The sequence below is a fragment of the Cnephaeus nilssonii genome, assembly GCF_951640355.1.
Source record: "Cnephaeus nilssonii genome assembly, chromosome: 3".
Lineage (NCBI taxonomy): Eukaryota > Metazoa > Chordata > Mammalia > Chiroptera > Vespertilionidae > Cnephaeus > Cnephaeus nilssonii.
Window position 1 is genome coordinate 53,458,401 of NC_137074.1, and position 17,634 is coordinate 53,476,034.

General features: G+C 51.2%; 1 protein-coding gene across 1 annotated transcript in view; it reads left to right on the forward strand.

Moving 5' to 3' along the window:
- MUC4 (mucin 4, cell surface associated) overlaps positions 1-17,634 on the forward strand; it is a gene marked incomplete at its 5' end in the record, with an annotated part of 52,546 nt that extends 34,912 nt beyond the window's left edge. The window contains 18 exons of the mRNA XM_079766305.1: positions 3-91; positions 2,312-2,488; positions 2,676-2,801; positions 3,621-3,740; positions 4,138-4,346; positions 4,663-4,732; positions 5,388-5,555; positions 6,128-6,229; positions 6,602-6,835; positions 7,891-8,031; positions 9,453-9,634; positions 10,836-10,995; positions 11,846-12,025; positions 12,435-12,508; positions 14,215-14,279; positions 14,365-14,594; positions 16,198-16,360; positions 17,369-17,634. Of these exons, the coding sequence (XP_079622431.1) occupies positions 3-91; positions 2,312-2,488; positions 2,676-2,801; positions 3,621-3,740; positions 4,138-4,346; positions 4,663-4,732; positions 5,388-5,555; positions 6,128-6,229; positions 6,602-6,835; positions 7,891-8,031; positions 9,453-9,634; positions 10,836-10,995; positions 11,846-12,025; positions 12,435-12,508; positions 14,215-14,279; positions 14,365-14,594; positions 16,198-16,360; positions 17,369-17,561 (2,683 nt within the window). The 3' untranslated portion in view covers positions 17,562-17,634. The remainder of the gene's footprint in view (positions 1-2; positions 92-2,311; positions 2,489-2,675; positions 2,802-3,620; positions 3,741-4,137; positions 4,347-4,662; positions 4,733-5,387; positions 5,556-6,127; positions 6,230-6,601; positions 6,836-7,890; positions 8,032-9,452; positions 9,635-10,835; positions 10,996-11,845; positions 12,026-12,434; positions 12,509-14,214; positions 14,280-14,364; positions 14,595-16,197; positions 16,361-17,368) is intronic.

Sequence of the window (17,634 nt, forward strand, 5' to 3'; positions counted from 1 at the left end):
AGTGGAGATGGGCATTATGAAAACAGTCCGCTAACATCTCAGCCAGTGTGGCAGAAGTATCGTCCGGACCAATTCCTGGATTCCAACTCAGGTAAAAGCGTCGCCTAATCACACTTGGGCTGGACTTAAATCCTCTTTTGCCCTCCACTTTGTGGGCCATGACAGTACTAGAGGGACAGCTCTCCAGCATCTATCTCCATCATCCTGAAGGAAGTCCCAGCACAAACTGACCTCCCACAGATGCAATAGGGACTTGACACTGCCCAGGGAGCAGCCGGTACCTTCTGTGCTCTCACACAGTGCGGTCTTCCTTGGGGCTCTGTCTCCTCCTGGGATGAGCCAAACCAAAGAGCTCTCTCAGTGGGGGCCCAGATCCTGGAAGTGAGAACAGGGGTGTAGCTGGGTATAGGAATATGAATGGGTAGTTAGGGCAATACTCCAAGTGTCCTGTTCCTGAAAGGGAATGTGAATCCAGATAAGATCCCTTAAAGGAATCTACCAAGAGGCGTTCCAGAGGTCTGGCATTCATTTGGTCATTATTCATTGAGCACCTGCTACATGCTGGACACTGTGCTAAGAACCAGGAATGTGAAATAAAAGAGAAAAGCCTGACTAAGTTTGCTCTCAACGAGCTGTCACTCTGGCAAGAAGGCGGGTACACTAGTGTCAGGAAGAAGCCTATGGGGCCTCCTCCATGACTCAGTGTACTGTTGGGGAGCCCAAAAGGGAAAAAAATGATCTTTTCCAAAATGTGATCGAAAAAAGGACATTTTAGCATTTGAAATCAGCCATGTGAATTGTGAAACATAAATTCAGTTCTCTTTGTTCTGTGGTGAGAACTTTTGGTAAACAGAAGCTAAGTCAAATCATGGGTGCCACCTTGTGGAGAATGCTGCCCAGTCATTAGGATCTTCTGTCAAGATGCTTCGACTTGGACCTAGGGGGTACAATACGATAGAAAGAGATAGATAGATAGATAGATAGATAGATAGATAGATAGATAGATAGTATTTGGAGGGAGAGTACTTGATATGTTTCCCTTGATACCAGGTCGTTGTGGAGAAGATACACAAACAGATAATCATAAATAATGATTATCCTTCTCAAAACCTTAACAAATTGTAGTTTTTTTGACAATTACTTCTTTTGTGGGGGAACAGGGTCAAATCGAATGTCCTATTATATCTCACTAGAGGCCTGGTGCATGAAATTCATACATGGGGAGATGTCCCTCAGCCTGGCCTGCACACTCTCACAGTCCAGGAGCCCTCGGGGGATGTCTGAATGCCAGCTTAGGCCCACTCACCCCAGGGAGCGGGCCTCAGCTGGCAGTCAGACATCCTTAGTGCTGCCACAGAGGCAGGAGAGGCTCCCACCACCACCGCTGTGCTTGCCAGCCATGAGCCCGGCTTCTGCCTGAGCAGCACTCCCCCTATAGGAGTGCACTGACCACCAGGGGGCAGCTCCTGCATTGAGCGTCTGCCCCCTGGTGATCAGTGCACATCATAGCGACCAGTTGTTCCACCGTTTGGTTGATTTGCATATTAGCCTTTTATTATATAGGATTGGACTCTGGAGCACCCCTTCTCACTCCTGGCAGCTGGGGTGGGCAGTATGTAACTTACAATTAATTGAAGGTCTATTTAAAGTTCAAACCCCCATCAGGGTCTCTACTCCCACTTCAACATTCCTAGGATGGTGTCTGGGCACTGAGGATGCTTCCTCAGCCTTGTGGTAATGGAGCAGGTCCCAGCGTTACATGCCAACTTCTCTGTGGCTTCCCAGCTGGCCTCTGAGCATAGGCCTCTGCCCTGGCTGCTTGGGCCACTGTCATGTCTGGTGGGAGAGCCGGGGTCAAGGATGAAAGCAAGTGTCTGAGTAGGTGGCTAGTTGGTGGTAGCATCATGCACTTAGATATAGGGTGGATGTGGAGGAACTGATTTGGGGTTTGAGGAGACTGGAAGGTGCTGGAGCTTAGAGTGACAGACAAAAGGGTAGAGTGAACGGAAGCTCGGGGCCAGGGTTTGGCTCTGAGTTGGGTGTAGGCGAGGCCTTCTTCCCTAGCCTTTGTCCCAAGGTTTCACACTAAGATCCAAGCTTTGAGAGCTTTTGGAGGTCACATCAAAGGGGTCTTTGGGGGATGGAATTGCTGCCAATCTGAGTTGGGTCTCATTCATGGAAGAGCTGTCCAGAGGGGACAAGTGGCATACAGAGGGTACATTTCTGAGTCTTGATGTTCCCTAAAGCTACTAGTAAAGCAGAACCTGTGGCCCCAGGCCCTCAGATAACCCCTTCTTCTTTGCTCCTCCAGGCCTCAGGGGTCTGCAGGTCTATCAGCTGCACAAAGAAGAAAGACCCAACTACCGTCTCAGGTGCCTGCAGTGGTTGAGACAGTCTCAGTGGCCCAGCTGGGACTGGAACCACATCTCCTGCCCTTGCTCCTGGCAGCAGGGAGTATGGGACTTACGATTCCAGCCCATCCACATAGGTGACTCCTCCTTCTTGTCTCTTGGGGTATCTCCATTGTCCCACAAGCCCACCCACCATCTCTACGGTTCCCCCTAACCTGTCCCTTTCAAGGCATCCTCAGCCCCTCCCCGCCCCCCAGAAACACCGCACCCCAATCCTGCCCCCACCACAGGCCTCAGGCCTCAGTGTTCCTGGACTTGTTGCAGGCTGGTGGGGCCTCGGCAGCAGGCATCTGTGCAGCTTCACTTCCTGGCGCGGAGGCGTGTGTTGCAGCTACGGGCCATGGGGAGAGCTTCTGCGAGGCTGGAGAGTGCAGAGCCCTTGGCAGTTTGGTATGTGTGTCCAGAGAGATCTCAACCCCACTTCCTCTGGAGCTCTCTGCTCTTCCCCATCAGAGACCAGCCCTGGGCTCCGTACCAAGCAGTGGGACCCATGGATCGAAGGCTTTTGTCCCCATTCCCTTCCAGTTCCTTCCCCTCTCCGGCCCTCAATTTCCTGATCTTGTAACCTTAGGCAGCTCCCAACATCACTTCCAGCTGACATCTGAGGGGTTTATGATTGAGTGCCTCTTGATCATCTCCACTTGGCTCCATAGCCCCAGCCCAGAGTGGAGACATCTGTCTAGGGAAGGGGAGAAGTCCTAGTCTAACCCTCTTCCTCTGGACCCATATTAGCAGGCTGTCTCGGGAAAGGCATGGCATCATCTCCATCACTCTTCAAAGGAACTAGAGAGCCCAGGTGTGGTGGGGGGGGGGGTTGAGGGGGAGACAGGTAACATGTGTCCTCTCCCTCTTCCCTGTAATCCAAGCAGCCTCCATAGTCCCAGACCATCAGCCACGCCCTCCCACTCCCAGCATTTTGAGAATAGTGGGACTCAGCATCCCACCTTTCAAGAAAGGAGGTTCTTTATGTTTGACCTTGTACTGACCCATCTGGGAGCCCAGCTGCAATAAGCTTGCAAGGGAGACAACAACTCGTCCCTGGCTTAAGGTCATTGGGCAGGGTGGGATCTGAACTGAGGTATGCCTGTTTCCCAAACCATGCCCTTGCCACACATATCATCCTGCCCCACGAACCTTCCAGCTGGGTTCTGCAGGTCTTCCATGTCCCACTCCCCACACACACCCCTCAAGCGCTGCTCTTCTCCTCAGAGCAAGAACTGGAGTCACAGGACTGGTGCTGCCGCTGGAACGACCAGCCCTCCTTCTGCACCCTGTACCAACAAAGGCGGCCCCACATCAGCTGTGCTGGGTACCAGCCCCCAAGGCCTGGTGAGGCTGCTGGGGCCTGCCCTGGAGCAGACCCAAAGCAAAGGATCTGGGAGCGGGGGCAGCCTCTTGGGGCCTGGACAAGGGCAGCACTAGATTCCTGGGCGGGACTGTGGCCTACGGGAAGGTGGCGATGATTCTGGCGTTCAGTGGATGGCAAACAGAGGAGCTTTGTACATGGTATTGGGGAAGGGGTAGGACTGGGGGATGGGAGATAATGAGCAGACATGGGTGTGGTGGGGGCACAAAAATGCAAGAGGATTTCCAGGGAGGATGCTACAAGCCATGAACAACTCCCAGGCTTGCGTCTACCTGAATAAATGCCCATGTGTGGGCCGTGGGGAATCTCAGACCTTTCCCTCCTCTGCCATGCCAATGTGGTATCATCTCCTTTTTCCAGCCTGGATGTTCGGGGACCCCCACATCACCACCTTAGATGATGCCAGTTACACCTTCAATGGGCTGGGAGACTTCCTGCTGGTCAGGGCCAGAGATGGAAACTCCTCCTTCCTGCTGCAGGGCCGCACTGCCCAGACCGGCTCTGCCCAAGCCACCAACTTCATTGCGTTTGCCGCTCAATACAACTCCAGCAGACTGGACCCCATCATCGTGAGTGAAGCAGGGGCGCTAGACATCCCTGCTCCCCTCTCAGGGACCTTCAGCTGGAAATCAAGGCCCAGGAGGAGAATGAGAAGGAGGAAGGGAAGGGGGCAGGAAGGAGGGAGAATGCCTCCTGCCAGTGTGGTTTGAGAGCCTGGCTCATGCTAAGCACTCCATAGGTGTTAGGTAGAAAAACCTCACCGTCACACTCTCCATCACCTTCATCTTTGTCCAGGGCTCAGGTTCTAAGCTCTTTGCAGCCTCCTTTCTCGGCCCCCGGGCCCACCTGCAGGTCAGACTTAGTCCTCCTCCAATTTTCTTCCAGGTTCAGTGGTTCCTTGAGCCCAATGACACAATCCACGTGCGGCTCAATAACCAGACTGTGGCATTTAAAGGTAGGCTGGGGAAGCCATGAGGGTTCAGAGGGTGCCCTGCGATTGGGAGCAGTGGGGTGGGGTATGGTGGCGGCAGCACTGGGGCAGAGGAGAGTTGGTGGCCACCCCTGCTGTCCCTTCAGCATCTGTGCCCAGCAGCTCCTTCACACAGGAGCCGGGCATTAAATGTCCCCTCCTGCCGAAACCAGTTTGGCTCAGTGGATAGAGCGTCGGTCTGCGGACTGAAAGGTCCCAGGTTCGATTCCGGTCAAGGGCATGTACATTGGTTGCGGGCACATCCCCGGTGGGGGGTGTGCAGGAGGCAGCTGGTCGATGTTTCTCTCTCATCGATGTTTCTGGCTCTCTATCCCTCTCCCTTCCTCTCTGTGGAAAATCAATAAAATATATTTTTTTTAAAAATGTCCCCTCCTCACTTCCCTCCTTCCTCCAGTGCTGTGAGGCAGCCCTGTGGCAGCCCCTGTCTTCAGGCCCCAGGTAGAAGTGGGTGTTGTGGCCTTGAGGGGTATCCTGTGAGTTTGGTTTGGGGGCCACTGGAGAAGGCACCTGCAGGATATCCCAGAGCTGCTTCCAGTGTCCCTCTGCTTCTTGAACATTCATTACCGCCAAGGCTTGGACCAACGCTGGTTTCTTCTTCATCTGTCTCCCAACATTCTAGACCAGGAAACCTTCAACACCACTGGAGTCGTAATGACCCGCAATGGCTCCCTGGTGTCAGCCAGCTTAGATGGCACAGTGATCGTCTCAGTGACAGCTCTCTCCAACATCCTCCATGCTTCCTGCAGCCTCCCAGAGGAGTACCGAGACCACACAGAGGGCCTCCTGGGTAAGAAACAGGCAAGACCCTGACTCTGAGGAAGTGGCCACAACAGGAGCTCAGATCCTACCCCCACCCCAGGTGGTTACCTGCCCATTAGCCTATGGACATCCCAGGCTGCATTTCCCTTTCTCAGCCTCCGCGGAACAGAACCCTGGGGCCACAGAGGGGCAGGGAAGGACAGGGACCTTTTCAGCTACCTTTGAGTCTCACTTCCTGTCCTCCTAAAGCTCCACTTCCAGGGCAGCCAAGGGAGCATCCAGGATGGACTCTGAGGAGGGTGGGGTCAGCAGCCACCTTCTCCTCCCACACCTCACACTTTCCCATCTCTTCCTCCATCACCTCGATTCCCTCCTCTTCCTCCTCCCTCCTCCCTCCCTGCAGCAGAAAGGTGGGCTCTGAGGTTATGGTCCATCCTTTACCCTCCTCCTAGAGGCCTGAACCAAGAACAGATGCAACAGAGAGAGGCTTCCTGGGCCCCCTGCTCCTCCTCACATCTTGAGTGTGCCCCGTTGGATGCTTCCCAGGGAGTGGGGAGAACCACAGTCCCAGGGTGGCCAACCTCCTACTCTGTCCCTCAGGGGTCTGGAACAATAATCCAGAAGATGACTTCAAGATGCCCAATGGCACCACCATACCCCAACAGAGCAATGAAGAGATGCTTTTCCACTATGGAATGACCTGTGAGTCTGGACTTCAGAGTGCTGGGGGTAGATGGGACAGGGCTGGGATGTCTCCCTCAGGCCTGTGGGAACTAGACCTCTGTCCTTTGTGAGGGAGGGGTGGAAATTTAGGAGGATTCTGGTGCCACCCCAGACTTGTCCCTCCACCCCACTCCTACCCATGTCTCTCTACTTGGAAGAGAGGATGAGGGAAGGAGGTGGCCCTCAGTCACCACGGCAGGGATTTTCAGACTCAGAAGCCAGAAGTCAACCTGGCCTTTTATACACCACCTACCTCAAGCCACATAAAGTGAGAGTAAGGGGTGGACACTGAAGAAATATAGCCGGAGTCCCACCCCTGATACCACCACCATTGAACCTCATGTGTTATAGGGAAAATCAACGGAACAAGCCTCCTTGGCAAGAGGGATGACCTTCTGCCTTCCAACTTCACCCCTGTCTTCTTTTCCCAACTGTGGCAAAACAACTCCTTGGATAAAAATTCAACCTCCAAGTGTAATGGAGATAGACAATGCATCTATGACACCCTGGCCACAGGAAACACAAAGACTGGACTGGACACTAGTACGATCTTCAGAAGATACCAGCAGATGAACGGCACCCTCAGTAAGTGGCATGAGGCCCAGGGAGGCATTTTCAGAGTTAGGGGGCAGATGATGAGCCCCCTTCCATAACACCCCTTTAAGCTACACGTTTTTTACATTTACCAGGTTCTTCGACTCATGTTATTCCACTGCTCAAACCCTCCCATGATTCCCCAGCCCACTCTGTTCTTATGATGACCTTCAAAGCCTTATTCAATTTGCCTCTTGAAATCTCCTAGCACTCCCACTTTGCTCCCTCCACTCCAGCACAACTGGCTTCTTTGTGTCCTTCAGACACGCCAGGCTCACTCTCAACTCTGAGACTCCACACAGGCTGTTCTCTTTGCCTGGAGTGCCCTTCCCCTAGACAGCCACAGGCTTGCCCCTCGCCTCCTTCAAGTCTCTAATTAAATGCCACCTTTCTTGTCTAAAATCTCACATTCACCCACACTCCCTACTCACTTTCCCTGCTTTATTATTTTCTCCTTAGCATTTATAACTATCAAACATATTTTCTAATTTTCATTGGGTATCTTTTGTATTTTTTGTTCACTACTGTGTCCTCACTACCTAGAATAGTGCCAGCCATACAGTAGGTGCTCAATAAATACTTAGGTGACTGATTGAATGAATGAATGAATGAATGAAGAAATGAAATGGAAATAGCAAGGCTCCAAAAAACAGAGGCCAGTGAAAAGGTTTAACTCCCTATTTCCTGAAAAATGCAATGCCCACTTAGATATTACTCTCATGGTTTTCAGCCCTTTTCCAAAGGTAAAACTCTGTGACGGTCTAAACAATCTGTTTTCAGATTCACTTCGTACCAAGCTCAGCTTAGCAGGAAAAAACTTGAAATGAATCCCATTTGGGGAAAAGATAAAGAGAGAATAAAGATTTGGCCAGGTGGGCAGTACAATGCCAGCCTGCTCTGCATAGGTCCGAGAGCAGATACTTCCAGAGGTGGGTCACAGTCCTGTGAATGCCTCACGCAAGCCAGGAGATGGAGAAGCAGAGAGGAGGCCCACAAGGCAAGAGAGTGTCCTGCCTCAGGCTCCAAATCCCCTCTTTGTGTTCCAGATCAGTACCCACCTTCTATAGACGGTCCCCAAAGGGTGCAAGCCTACAAGGGGAAGACCACGCTGATTCAATACAAAGGCAGCTCTGAGGACGTCACATTCACACTCAGAAACAACTCCACTAAGGAATTCAAGCTTTTTGGTAAGAATGCCTGGCTGGGGACATGGGGGATGAGTTCAGAGACAAGCTTTGGGTAATTTTTCCTTATTATACCCTGTGCAACTTCATGTCACTTTTCTATTGGAATATCCAAGACCAGCATTTCTTAGGAATAATCCCTATCATTCAAACAGGTGCCCACCCCCATGGTGAATAGTGATGGGGGCTTATGGAGATTTGGCCAGCTAGCTAGACTGACTCTGGGCATGTACAACTGATTCAAAGATCATTTTATCTCAATCTAATAATATATAATCACCTTTAACCATCTTCGTGTAACCACCAAATTATTAGAATAAAGTATAACAAAGAAATCCTAATTTAAAACATTTTCATATCTACTTTATAAAAGGACATAACGTAGAACAAGATTTAAAGAAACACAAATACCTTTGTTTGGAACGTTTGTCACTACTTTTATGTTTGTCAACCATGTTTATCTAACTTTGTCTCTCCTTGTCTGCTGTTCTGTGCTGGGACAAAGCAAAGCATCATCGCTCTTTCTCAGTGATGCTGTGGAGTCCCCTAGGCCTGCAACGTGGTCTGGGTCAAAGAGCCAAAGCCTACAGGATGCAGCTTGCCTTTTGTTGCCAGCACTGATTATGCTGATGACTGCTTTTTGCCAAACCAAAGCCTCCAGGGACCTTATTCTGAGCTCTGAGCACCTCTCTGCCTAATTTTCTTTCTCTGTGCACCAGGAGGGACTGCTTTTGTCTGTACCCTTTGCTCCATGTGGCATCCTGCCAGGGCCTAAACAATGGCATCAGGAGATTTTCTCCTCCACTGAATCTTCTCCTGAATAGTGATGGCCTGGAAGTTACTCTTGTCTCTTCCTATTATCAGCTCCTCTTAACCTGCTGTTTTCAGGAGATTTTCCTGTTTTCTTCAGTAACCTAAGACTGGTTTGATCGGAGGAGTCCTATAGTATGTAGCACTGTTTCACTGCAGTCTGGTGTCTGAAGGGTGGCTGGTCAAAGGTCCAGGAAGTGAGAGGGTGGGCAAGAAATCAGGGCAAGGGATGGGGCTGCTGTGAAGGTGAGGCCAGTATGCAGTGTAGCGTGGGGATGTGTCGGGAGGATCTGGCCTTCACCCTCCATACCCCCCTGGATGCCCCATCCTGGTGCAGGCCTAGGCAGGTTGCTCTTTGGGGGTTTCTTCAGGATCAACTGCCTTCCCCCTTTTGGAGTTCCACCCTACACTCAGTTAGCTGGGCTCCAGCTTGGAGCGTGACCACCCCAGGAAACCAGCTTCGCCTGAGGAAATGCCTGGTGGGATTTGAGGGGTGGTCTGAGGGAAGTGGGGGATTCCAGCCTCAGCTCTTAGGGTATTAGATGCCAAGACGTGTCAGATGGCAGAGAAATCAAGGCTTCCACCTCTCAATGACCTCATCTTCCTTGGGGCAGAGAATGGGACACTACTCTGGACACCAAACTCGCTGGAACCATTCACTCTGGAGATTCTAGCAAGAAATGTCAAGGACAACTTATCATCTCTACTCCAGCCAAAGACCGTGGTCTGTGCTTGCAAGGGAGAGGAACAGTGTTTATACAACCAGACCAGATGGGTGGGCAATTCCTCCCTGGAGGTGAGTGCTGGGAGGAGGGTGAGAAGGAGCTTTCCATTTTGGAGGGGGAAGGAAGTAGAATTTGAAGGGATATCAAAGCCCCTCTGTGGTAATGTGTGTTGGGAGGTGGGTGGAACTGAGGTAGGTGAGTAGAGCAGATACCAATCTCAGGCCACAAACTTACTGGTGTGAGAAATAGAATTTTCTTTGCTGCTTATAGCTCAATTGAATTTTTATCTCCCGGCTCCCATTCTGCCAGGCTGGCAGGGAACTTCCACCTCAGGCTTTCCTAGCGTCCCTCCTGGCCCCCAGTTCCATGTTTCTGAAACTAGGCACTGAGGTGTGGGGTGGGAGAGTGTGGTCCCTGGGCATGAGTCTGCACTGATCCCAAGCTCCAGACCCTCCCCTCTTCAGACACAGGAAGTGCTCTGGGGCTCTGTGCCTTGCTCAGACATAGGCAGCCTTTAATAAGGTGGCTTACTGTCCCACACATCCATTTCCCTCTGGGGTCTCATCACCATGGTGCTGGGAAGAGAGGTGTGGAACCCAGGGGCTAGAAAAGGGGGAAAACAGAGAGTGGGAAAACAGAGGTTAAAGTCAATGTATTATTCTAGAGGTCCCAGCAGTTCCAGTCTTAGAAGTAAAAGTGCTGGGGAGTCGCATTTCAGGGAGATTTCCAGAGTCCTCTCAGTAAATGGGTCAGAAAAGAGAGACCAGGGAGCTTAATGAGGTTCCTGAACCTCGACCTTCCCTGTGCCATTGTGCTGCTTACTGTGTTCTCACGGTGCTGTGCAGTGAGGCTCTGTCTTCTTGGTTTGGGAGTCAGCAAGGGGATGATGAGCAGGAAACTGCAGCTTTCAGGGGGTCCCATTTTCAAGGGATGGTAGAATATTTATTTAGCTCCGTCTTACTCTAAAAAGGATTTCGGGCAAAGAGACATGGTGTAAGAAGGAAGAGGCAGAGCATCTGGGGTAGAAGCCAGGCAGACAGAGGGGTGGGGAAAGAAGGACTCAGGGAGGCGAGTGGGGTAGAGACCAAGTGCCTCTGGGCAGGGCCATGCAGGCCCAGGGCCTGGTCAAGAAGATGCTCAATAAATACTGGCAGAAATAAGACAAGGTCTCAGGTCCCATGGGTTCGCAGACTGGAGGGGTCAGTGCTGAAACACCTAGATGCCCTTAATGGTTCAGCCTCCTGGATGCCCAGTGATCACAACCCATTCCAGGTGGCCAGCTGCAAGTGTGACAACACCACCTTCGGCCAGTACTGCGAGCGTTCCAAGGACCCCTGTGACGAGCAGTGCTTCCCGAATGTGAAGTGCATTCCTGGGCAGGGCTGCGATCCTTGCCCCCCGAACCTAGTTGGGGATGGGCGTCACTGTACAGGTAAGCTGGGAACGGGGCCTAGGTAGGAAAAGGTTCTGGGGACAGGTGATACCTAGGGGGTCTAGGACAGCCATGAGCAAACCATGTCTCTCCCTTTTCTAGCAAGTATTTAGAATGTTCAACAGAGTGGGTGCAGTAAGGAGGTGAGGTTTGCATGGCGGGGTGTGAGGCTGAAGGAGAAGAGATTATCGAGGCATGGGGGAGAGGCCAGGGCGGAGCAGGCCTGAGACACTGATTGGGAAAACCCAGGGCAAAAGATTGACGGTGGCCTGGAGAAGAGAGGGGCCTTCTGGCAGAGACAGGGAACCAAAGGCAAACTGGGGTTTGTAGAGATGTAAGTCTTCACATCCCCCGTCAGGACATTTGGAGGGGCTGTCATGGGCATCTGGGGGCAGGTGTGCCTCGTTTTCCCTTTGAGTCCTGCTGCCGCTATCTGTTCCTTGACTTCTAAGCGATTGGAGTCATGATGAGGGAAAGGAATCACAGTGAGGCCTCCACCAAGCTCAAACGAAATCTGCGCAGAGGCCAGAGTGGGTCGAACCGCAGCCTTATAAAGGCAGCAAAGGGGATAGACGTGGGGAAAGCCTGCTGGGCCCTTTCCTGATACACACCTCTTCCCTCAGCAGAAGTGGGCGAATATCTACCTGGCCGAGGAAAAAGGTTTTTCAGCAGAGAAGTGCCTGGAAAAGGGAGACGGATAGTTTGGGGTTCAGCGTGGCCCACAAGCAGAACCTAGATTGAGTGGGCTTTGGGGGAAAGAAACCAGGCTGTCCCGGAAGCAGCTCTCCATGGGCTGGGGGCTCCCCACTGCTGTCGGGCCTGGTGTTGCTGACCTCTGCTCTCTCTGCAGGTCTGGAGGACTCTGAACACTGTCAGAACAAGTCTTGCCCTGTGAATTACTGCTACAACCACGGCCACTGCTACATCTCCCAGACTCTGGGCTGCCAGCCCACCTGCACTTGCCCCCCAGCCTTCACAGACAACCGTTGCTTCCTGGCTGGGAACAACTTCACTCCAACTATCAATCGAGGTCTCACCAGATGCCCCCAGCACCCTCACCACCATTCTCTCTCTTGGGGGAAGAAGGGGACCTCTGGGGGCCAGGGGAAAGTTTCTTAAACTCACAGGACAGAACTTCAAATTTCTTTTGGGTGGTGGTAAGTTGTAGGCTAGGAGAGCTGGTGGGGGCAGCATGAAAACCGGGCTTGAGTGGTCTTATGATAAAAGACTAAAGGTGGCCTTATGGCTCAGTTAGAAGAGAGTCAGGGGACCCCTGATCATAGTCAAATGAGCTCTAAGGTGAGGGTCAGCAGACTCAGCCACTTCTCCTGCTCTATCACTGTAAATCGGGCAGTCTCCCTAGACTGGCCCAATGGTCTCTGTGGGTAAGTCTGGGTAAACCCAGGAAGTGACTATAAATCTGCTTCTCCCATCTCCAGCGTTCCCTTTAAGAACAATCCAGCTCATTCTCAGTGAAGAAGAAAACGCCACTGAAGCAGAGGTCAACGCTTCGGTTAGTACTGCAGGTGGCTCTGAGTGGGAAGGAGGATCCTGGCAGGTTCAGGGCAGGGTCTTAGCCATCACTTGTGCGTTCTGCATCTTCATCATCCATCTAGATTCAGTTGCCAGGGGAGACGGGAGCCTTCTGCCTCAGAAAAGGCCCGGGGTGAGGAAGGCAGGATGCTGCAGGACAGAGCTCTCTGAGGGGTTGAAATGGCCAAGTTGACATGAACAGAGTCTAGGGTGACGGAGTCACCCCTGCCTGTCCATCTGAGAGTCCTTTGAGACCTGCACTTGGGTATTAAATGGAAGAAACACAAGAAGGTGTTTCACCTCCAGGCAGCCTTCTCTGACTTCCCACAGGGACCTGCGGGCTCCCTCTTTTTGGCTCCCATCCCCTGTCCATTCCTCAATTACAGGCAAAGTAACACAGTCGTTGAGTTATTGAAGCTCTAGAATCCTACATACCTGGATTCAAATCCAGGCTCTACCACCCATTAGACCCAGTATAATAATTAGACAAATTATTTGATGTCTCATCTATAAAAATAGAATAATCATACCTATATCAATGGGTTGTGTCAAGGTCTAAATAATAATGTATGTAAAGTACTTAACATGGTACCTGAAACATGTGTTCAAAATCAGAATAATAATTACTATTACTTACTACTACCACCACCACCACAGCACTCTACACTCTGGTAAAATCTGTGGGCATTTGTCTAACACACCAGACTATGGGCCTTTGAATATGGACTGTTCTAAATCATGTTGACATCCCCTAGGTCTGCCTAAACGTGATCCATATTCAGTATACATGTGGGGAGAGAATGAGTGGGTGCGTCAGGGATCAGAGGCAAAGTGGGGGCCATTCATTTCAGGTTCTCCTCTTGTAATAGGAGGCAGGGGTGGGGGGAGATATGTAAAGTCCTTCACTCACCAACAAACTTTTACTAAGCAGGGAATCATGCCAGTCATGGGGCTAGGTGTTGTGGGGTCGAACCCTGGAGTCAAAAATAAGACCACCGGAGGCTGCTGATTGATTTAAAAAAGCAGGCAAGGATTTATTGAACTGGCCAGGACGGCTGCGAGGGCACCACACGCAGGTGGCCACCCTCACGACCGCGCTGTCCCAGGTGAAGGCAGTCCTTTTAAAGGTCCAAACCACAAGAATTTTCCTTTGTTCTAAATTCTAAATTCTAAAGTCTGGGAACAGCCTGCAGGGGGGTTCCCAGCCCGTGCTGGACATTATTGGAATGTGGCCCTATCTTGGGAAAGCAGGTTTTTACAGAAGCAGACCCAAGCGGAGTCAGTAATCTCTAAAGGTTATCTACAGTTTCTACTCCTGGAGCTACTGAGTCAGTGGGAATCAATCTCCTGTAGTCCTGGTCCACAGGCACAGGAACATTACCTCTGTGAGTCTCCAGGTCTCAGTCTGGAAGCTGAGGTAACCACCCTATTGTCCAAGCAAGCAAGTGTGTACAGAAGCCAGAATAGCAGGGTTAAAATTCAAACAGCAGTTTTTACCTAAGTATGGTTGCTACCATACTTCACTAGGCTGGGGTGTGGGGATGCAGAAATGGATGAGATGGGGTCCTGGGGTTCACATTCTAAGATGGTAACAGACAAAGATGAATAAATGCATTAAAGTGGAAGGATCTCCTCTCTGGACTGGGTCTCACCCCCACCCCGATTATCCCCAACCATCTGCCCTAGGTGGCCTACAGGCTGGAGAACCTGGATGTGCGGGCCTTTCTCAGGAATAGCAGAGTGCAAAAAATGTAAGTGGGATTGTTCCTGTCTGGTCCCCAAATCCTCCCTCTTACCCCTCAGCCCTCAGCCCCTCACTCTTCCCCTCCCACACAGCAGCGGTCCAGCAGGAAGAAGCTCCCTGCAACAATGGAGCATCATCTCGGAGTTCCAGTACCGCCCTCGGGGTCCCATCATCCACTTCCTGAACACCCGGCTGCTGGACGCAGTGGTGGAGGCATTTTTACTGCAGGCCCCGCAGGGGAGATGGAAGAAAAGTGAGGAGCCCAGGAACGACGTGGTCTTCCGCCCTATCTCCAGGAGAGACGTGCACACTTTGGCAGCTTGTGAGTCACTCTCTTGGGGACAGTGCCAGGGAGAGCTGAGGGAGGAGGCAAATGGAGGGAGCCTGTTGCAGAAATGTACCCACACAAACCCAGCTTTCTGGATCCAAGAACAGATCCAACATGATAAGTCCATTGTTCAGTTTCATAGAACAAGTCTCCTAACTTCTGCTTCCTTAACCACTGCTGCTAATAGTTTACTTTCTTTTCATAAAATTGTTATTGACTTTGTTAGAATACCATTGTGCTCGATATACATAAACACAGACATCCTTTGCCTTTGCCCTCCAGCTGGAGGACCTTATGTTAAAGGCTGAAGACTCAGTGCGGGGGCAGAGATATCCTCTCCCCAAAAGGGTGTGATCCTCTGCAAAAGCCATTTCCAGCCCAGGCCCCAACACCTCCATCTAGAAAATGAGATGGGATTTCTGAGGTCCCCTTCAGCTCTGACAGCCCCTGACTCTCCTGGAACGGGGATGAGATAGGTTGACGAGCCTGTCAGAGAAGGAAAGGAACAGCCTGCCCTATTTGGGGAGTGAGATAGAGAACAGGGCAGTGACCACGCCAAGCCCATTAGAAGCTGTTGTGCTACTTGGGTCCAGAACCAAGCAAGAGCTTCTTCTAGAATGCAGGCTAACCCACTTCCCTCCTGGGGGCAACCAATGGGAAATCCTCCAATCTACTGTGTATGTGTGGCAGGGGGTAGGGGCAGAGATAAGGGAACAAGTACCCTAGACCAGACCATGCCTTCTGTTTTTAAAAAAAAACACCACACAAAAACATATTTTTTAAAAAAACGCATAGTTTTTATTATACAAGTATAATATGTTTATTGTATAAACTCTAGGAAACAAAAATTAACAAAAAGAAGAGAAAAAATCATCTGCAATTCCAATCTCTAGAGACAAATCCATTTTGCACACATCCTTCTGATTTTTCTTTTATGCAGGGGCACCTTCACACATATCAATTTTTTTACAATAAAGGGGTCAGTTTATACCTAATGTTTGATCGCCTTAATAAATTGTGAACACATTACCTTATATATTGTGTGCATAGTCCCATTTTACATATTATTTTGTAATATAGTTTAATATAGTGTGGTATAATATATTTCAAATAGAACGTTATACTAACAGTGACCGTTAATTTAGTGCTTACTGTGTTAGGCTCTATACTGAATACTCATATGTGTTATCTCATTTAAACTTCATCGCAAGGTAGGTGCTATTATCATTTTCTTTTAAAGATAAAAAAAACTGAGGCTGGAAGAATTAAGAAGTTTCCCCAAATCACACAACTAGTTAGCAGTAGAGTTTGAATTTCAACACAGGTCTGGCTGACCTCAAAGCACATTCTCTTACTCAATGCATTTTCCATACCATTGTGCTTACTGGTTGCACAATATTCCTTACTTAATAAAACTTCTGTTAAACATTGTTACTATTTAAACCATGCTGCTCTGGACTTCCACGAACATGTGTATTTGTACACTCTTCCAATTATTTCTAAGGATAAATGCCTAACATTGAATTCTTGATCGAAAAGGAATAGATTTTGGTGTTAATCAATTGTTCTTGCTGTTCATCTCTCTCCTGCCTTACAGTCAACGTGGACACGCTGCAGACTCACTTAAAATGCAATGGCTACAAGGGCTACAAACTGGCCTACAGCCCGCAGGGCGGCTTCACTTGTGTGTCCCCTTGCAGTGAGGGCTACTGTGAGCACGGAGGCCAGTGTCAGCACTGGCCGGATGGGCCCCGCTGCAGGTGAGTGGGATAGGGGACAGGCGGCAGGAGGCGGAGGGCGGTGCTGGGAAATCCAAGCTGGGAAAAGATACTGCAAGGGGGTCCAGAATGGATGTCTGCAAATTAGCGACGGTTCCCTGTGTAATTGAGAGAACTGGGATCAGAGAAAAAAAATGGATAATGGAAAATAAAACGTGTGAGTGCCCACTCCGTGTGGAGAATAAAGGTGCTATATTACCTCAAACTAACTACTAGATAGGTATTTTATTTTTTTTTTCTTAAGATGAGAAAACTGCAGCTCAGAGATGATAAGGACCCTGCCCAAGGTACCCAGCACGTTAAGGAGTAGGATCTGGGTTCCAAAGTCAAACTCTTGCACCTGCTTTTGCTTCTCGGGTGGACACCCTGCTGTCTCACTGTGGAAAACAGGAGCCCTTTGTCTCGAGTCTAGGCCGGCCCTTGCCCCTTCTTAAGAGCACCAGGCAGGGGAGGCCCTCTCAAACTGGCACCTTATGTCCCCTTGGTTCATCAACAGTCCGAGGGGCTCCGGGCGGGGAGTGCACTAAGGCTGCGTGCCTGCCAAGGAGGAGAAGGGCCGCGCCCTCTGGGCCCCCTGGGCCCCTCAGTGCCCTCCGACCACCCTCCTCCCCCAAGCAGCTCCAGACCCGCCTAGCCCTCCCTTGCCAGGGCCGAGGACGAGGTGGGTGGAGCTGAGGGCGGGGCCCAGCTCCGGGCAAGGGGTTGGGTTGTGAGTGCGCAGGCTCACCTGAGGCCAGCCCCGCCTTTCCCACCCCCAACCCCACCCCCCGCTGCTCCGGGGAAGCTGACCTCTCACACACGTGGCCTCCCTCCAGCATCCCCACAGGGCTGACTCGACCTCGTTCCCTAAAGGGAAGCCCCACCTGTCTGAAGAAAACGTCCTCTGGCCCCGGCGCTGGAGGGGATGGAGAATGGAGAGGCTGAGCGCCGGCCTCCACTACCCCCACCCCGCCTCCCCTCTACTGACGCGTTCCCCCTCTTTGTCCCCAGCTGTAAGCCCTTCTCCATCTACACGCCCTGGGGCGAGCACTGTGAGCATCTGAGCATGAAACTCGGCGCCTTCTTCGGGATTCTCTTTGGGGCCCTGGGCGCCCTCTTGCTGCTCGGGGCCGCGGTGTTTGTGGTCCATCGCTTCTGGTGCACCAGGACACGGTACTCCTACCCCCTGGACTCAGAAAGCTGAAGCCTCCACCCCAGGCGGGAGCTGTGGCCTAAGATACCTCAAGACCCACCCCCCACACACCCACTTCCGTCCA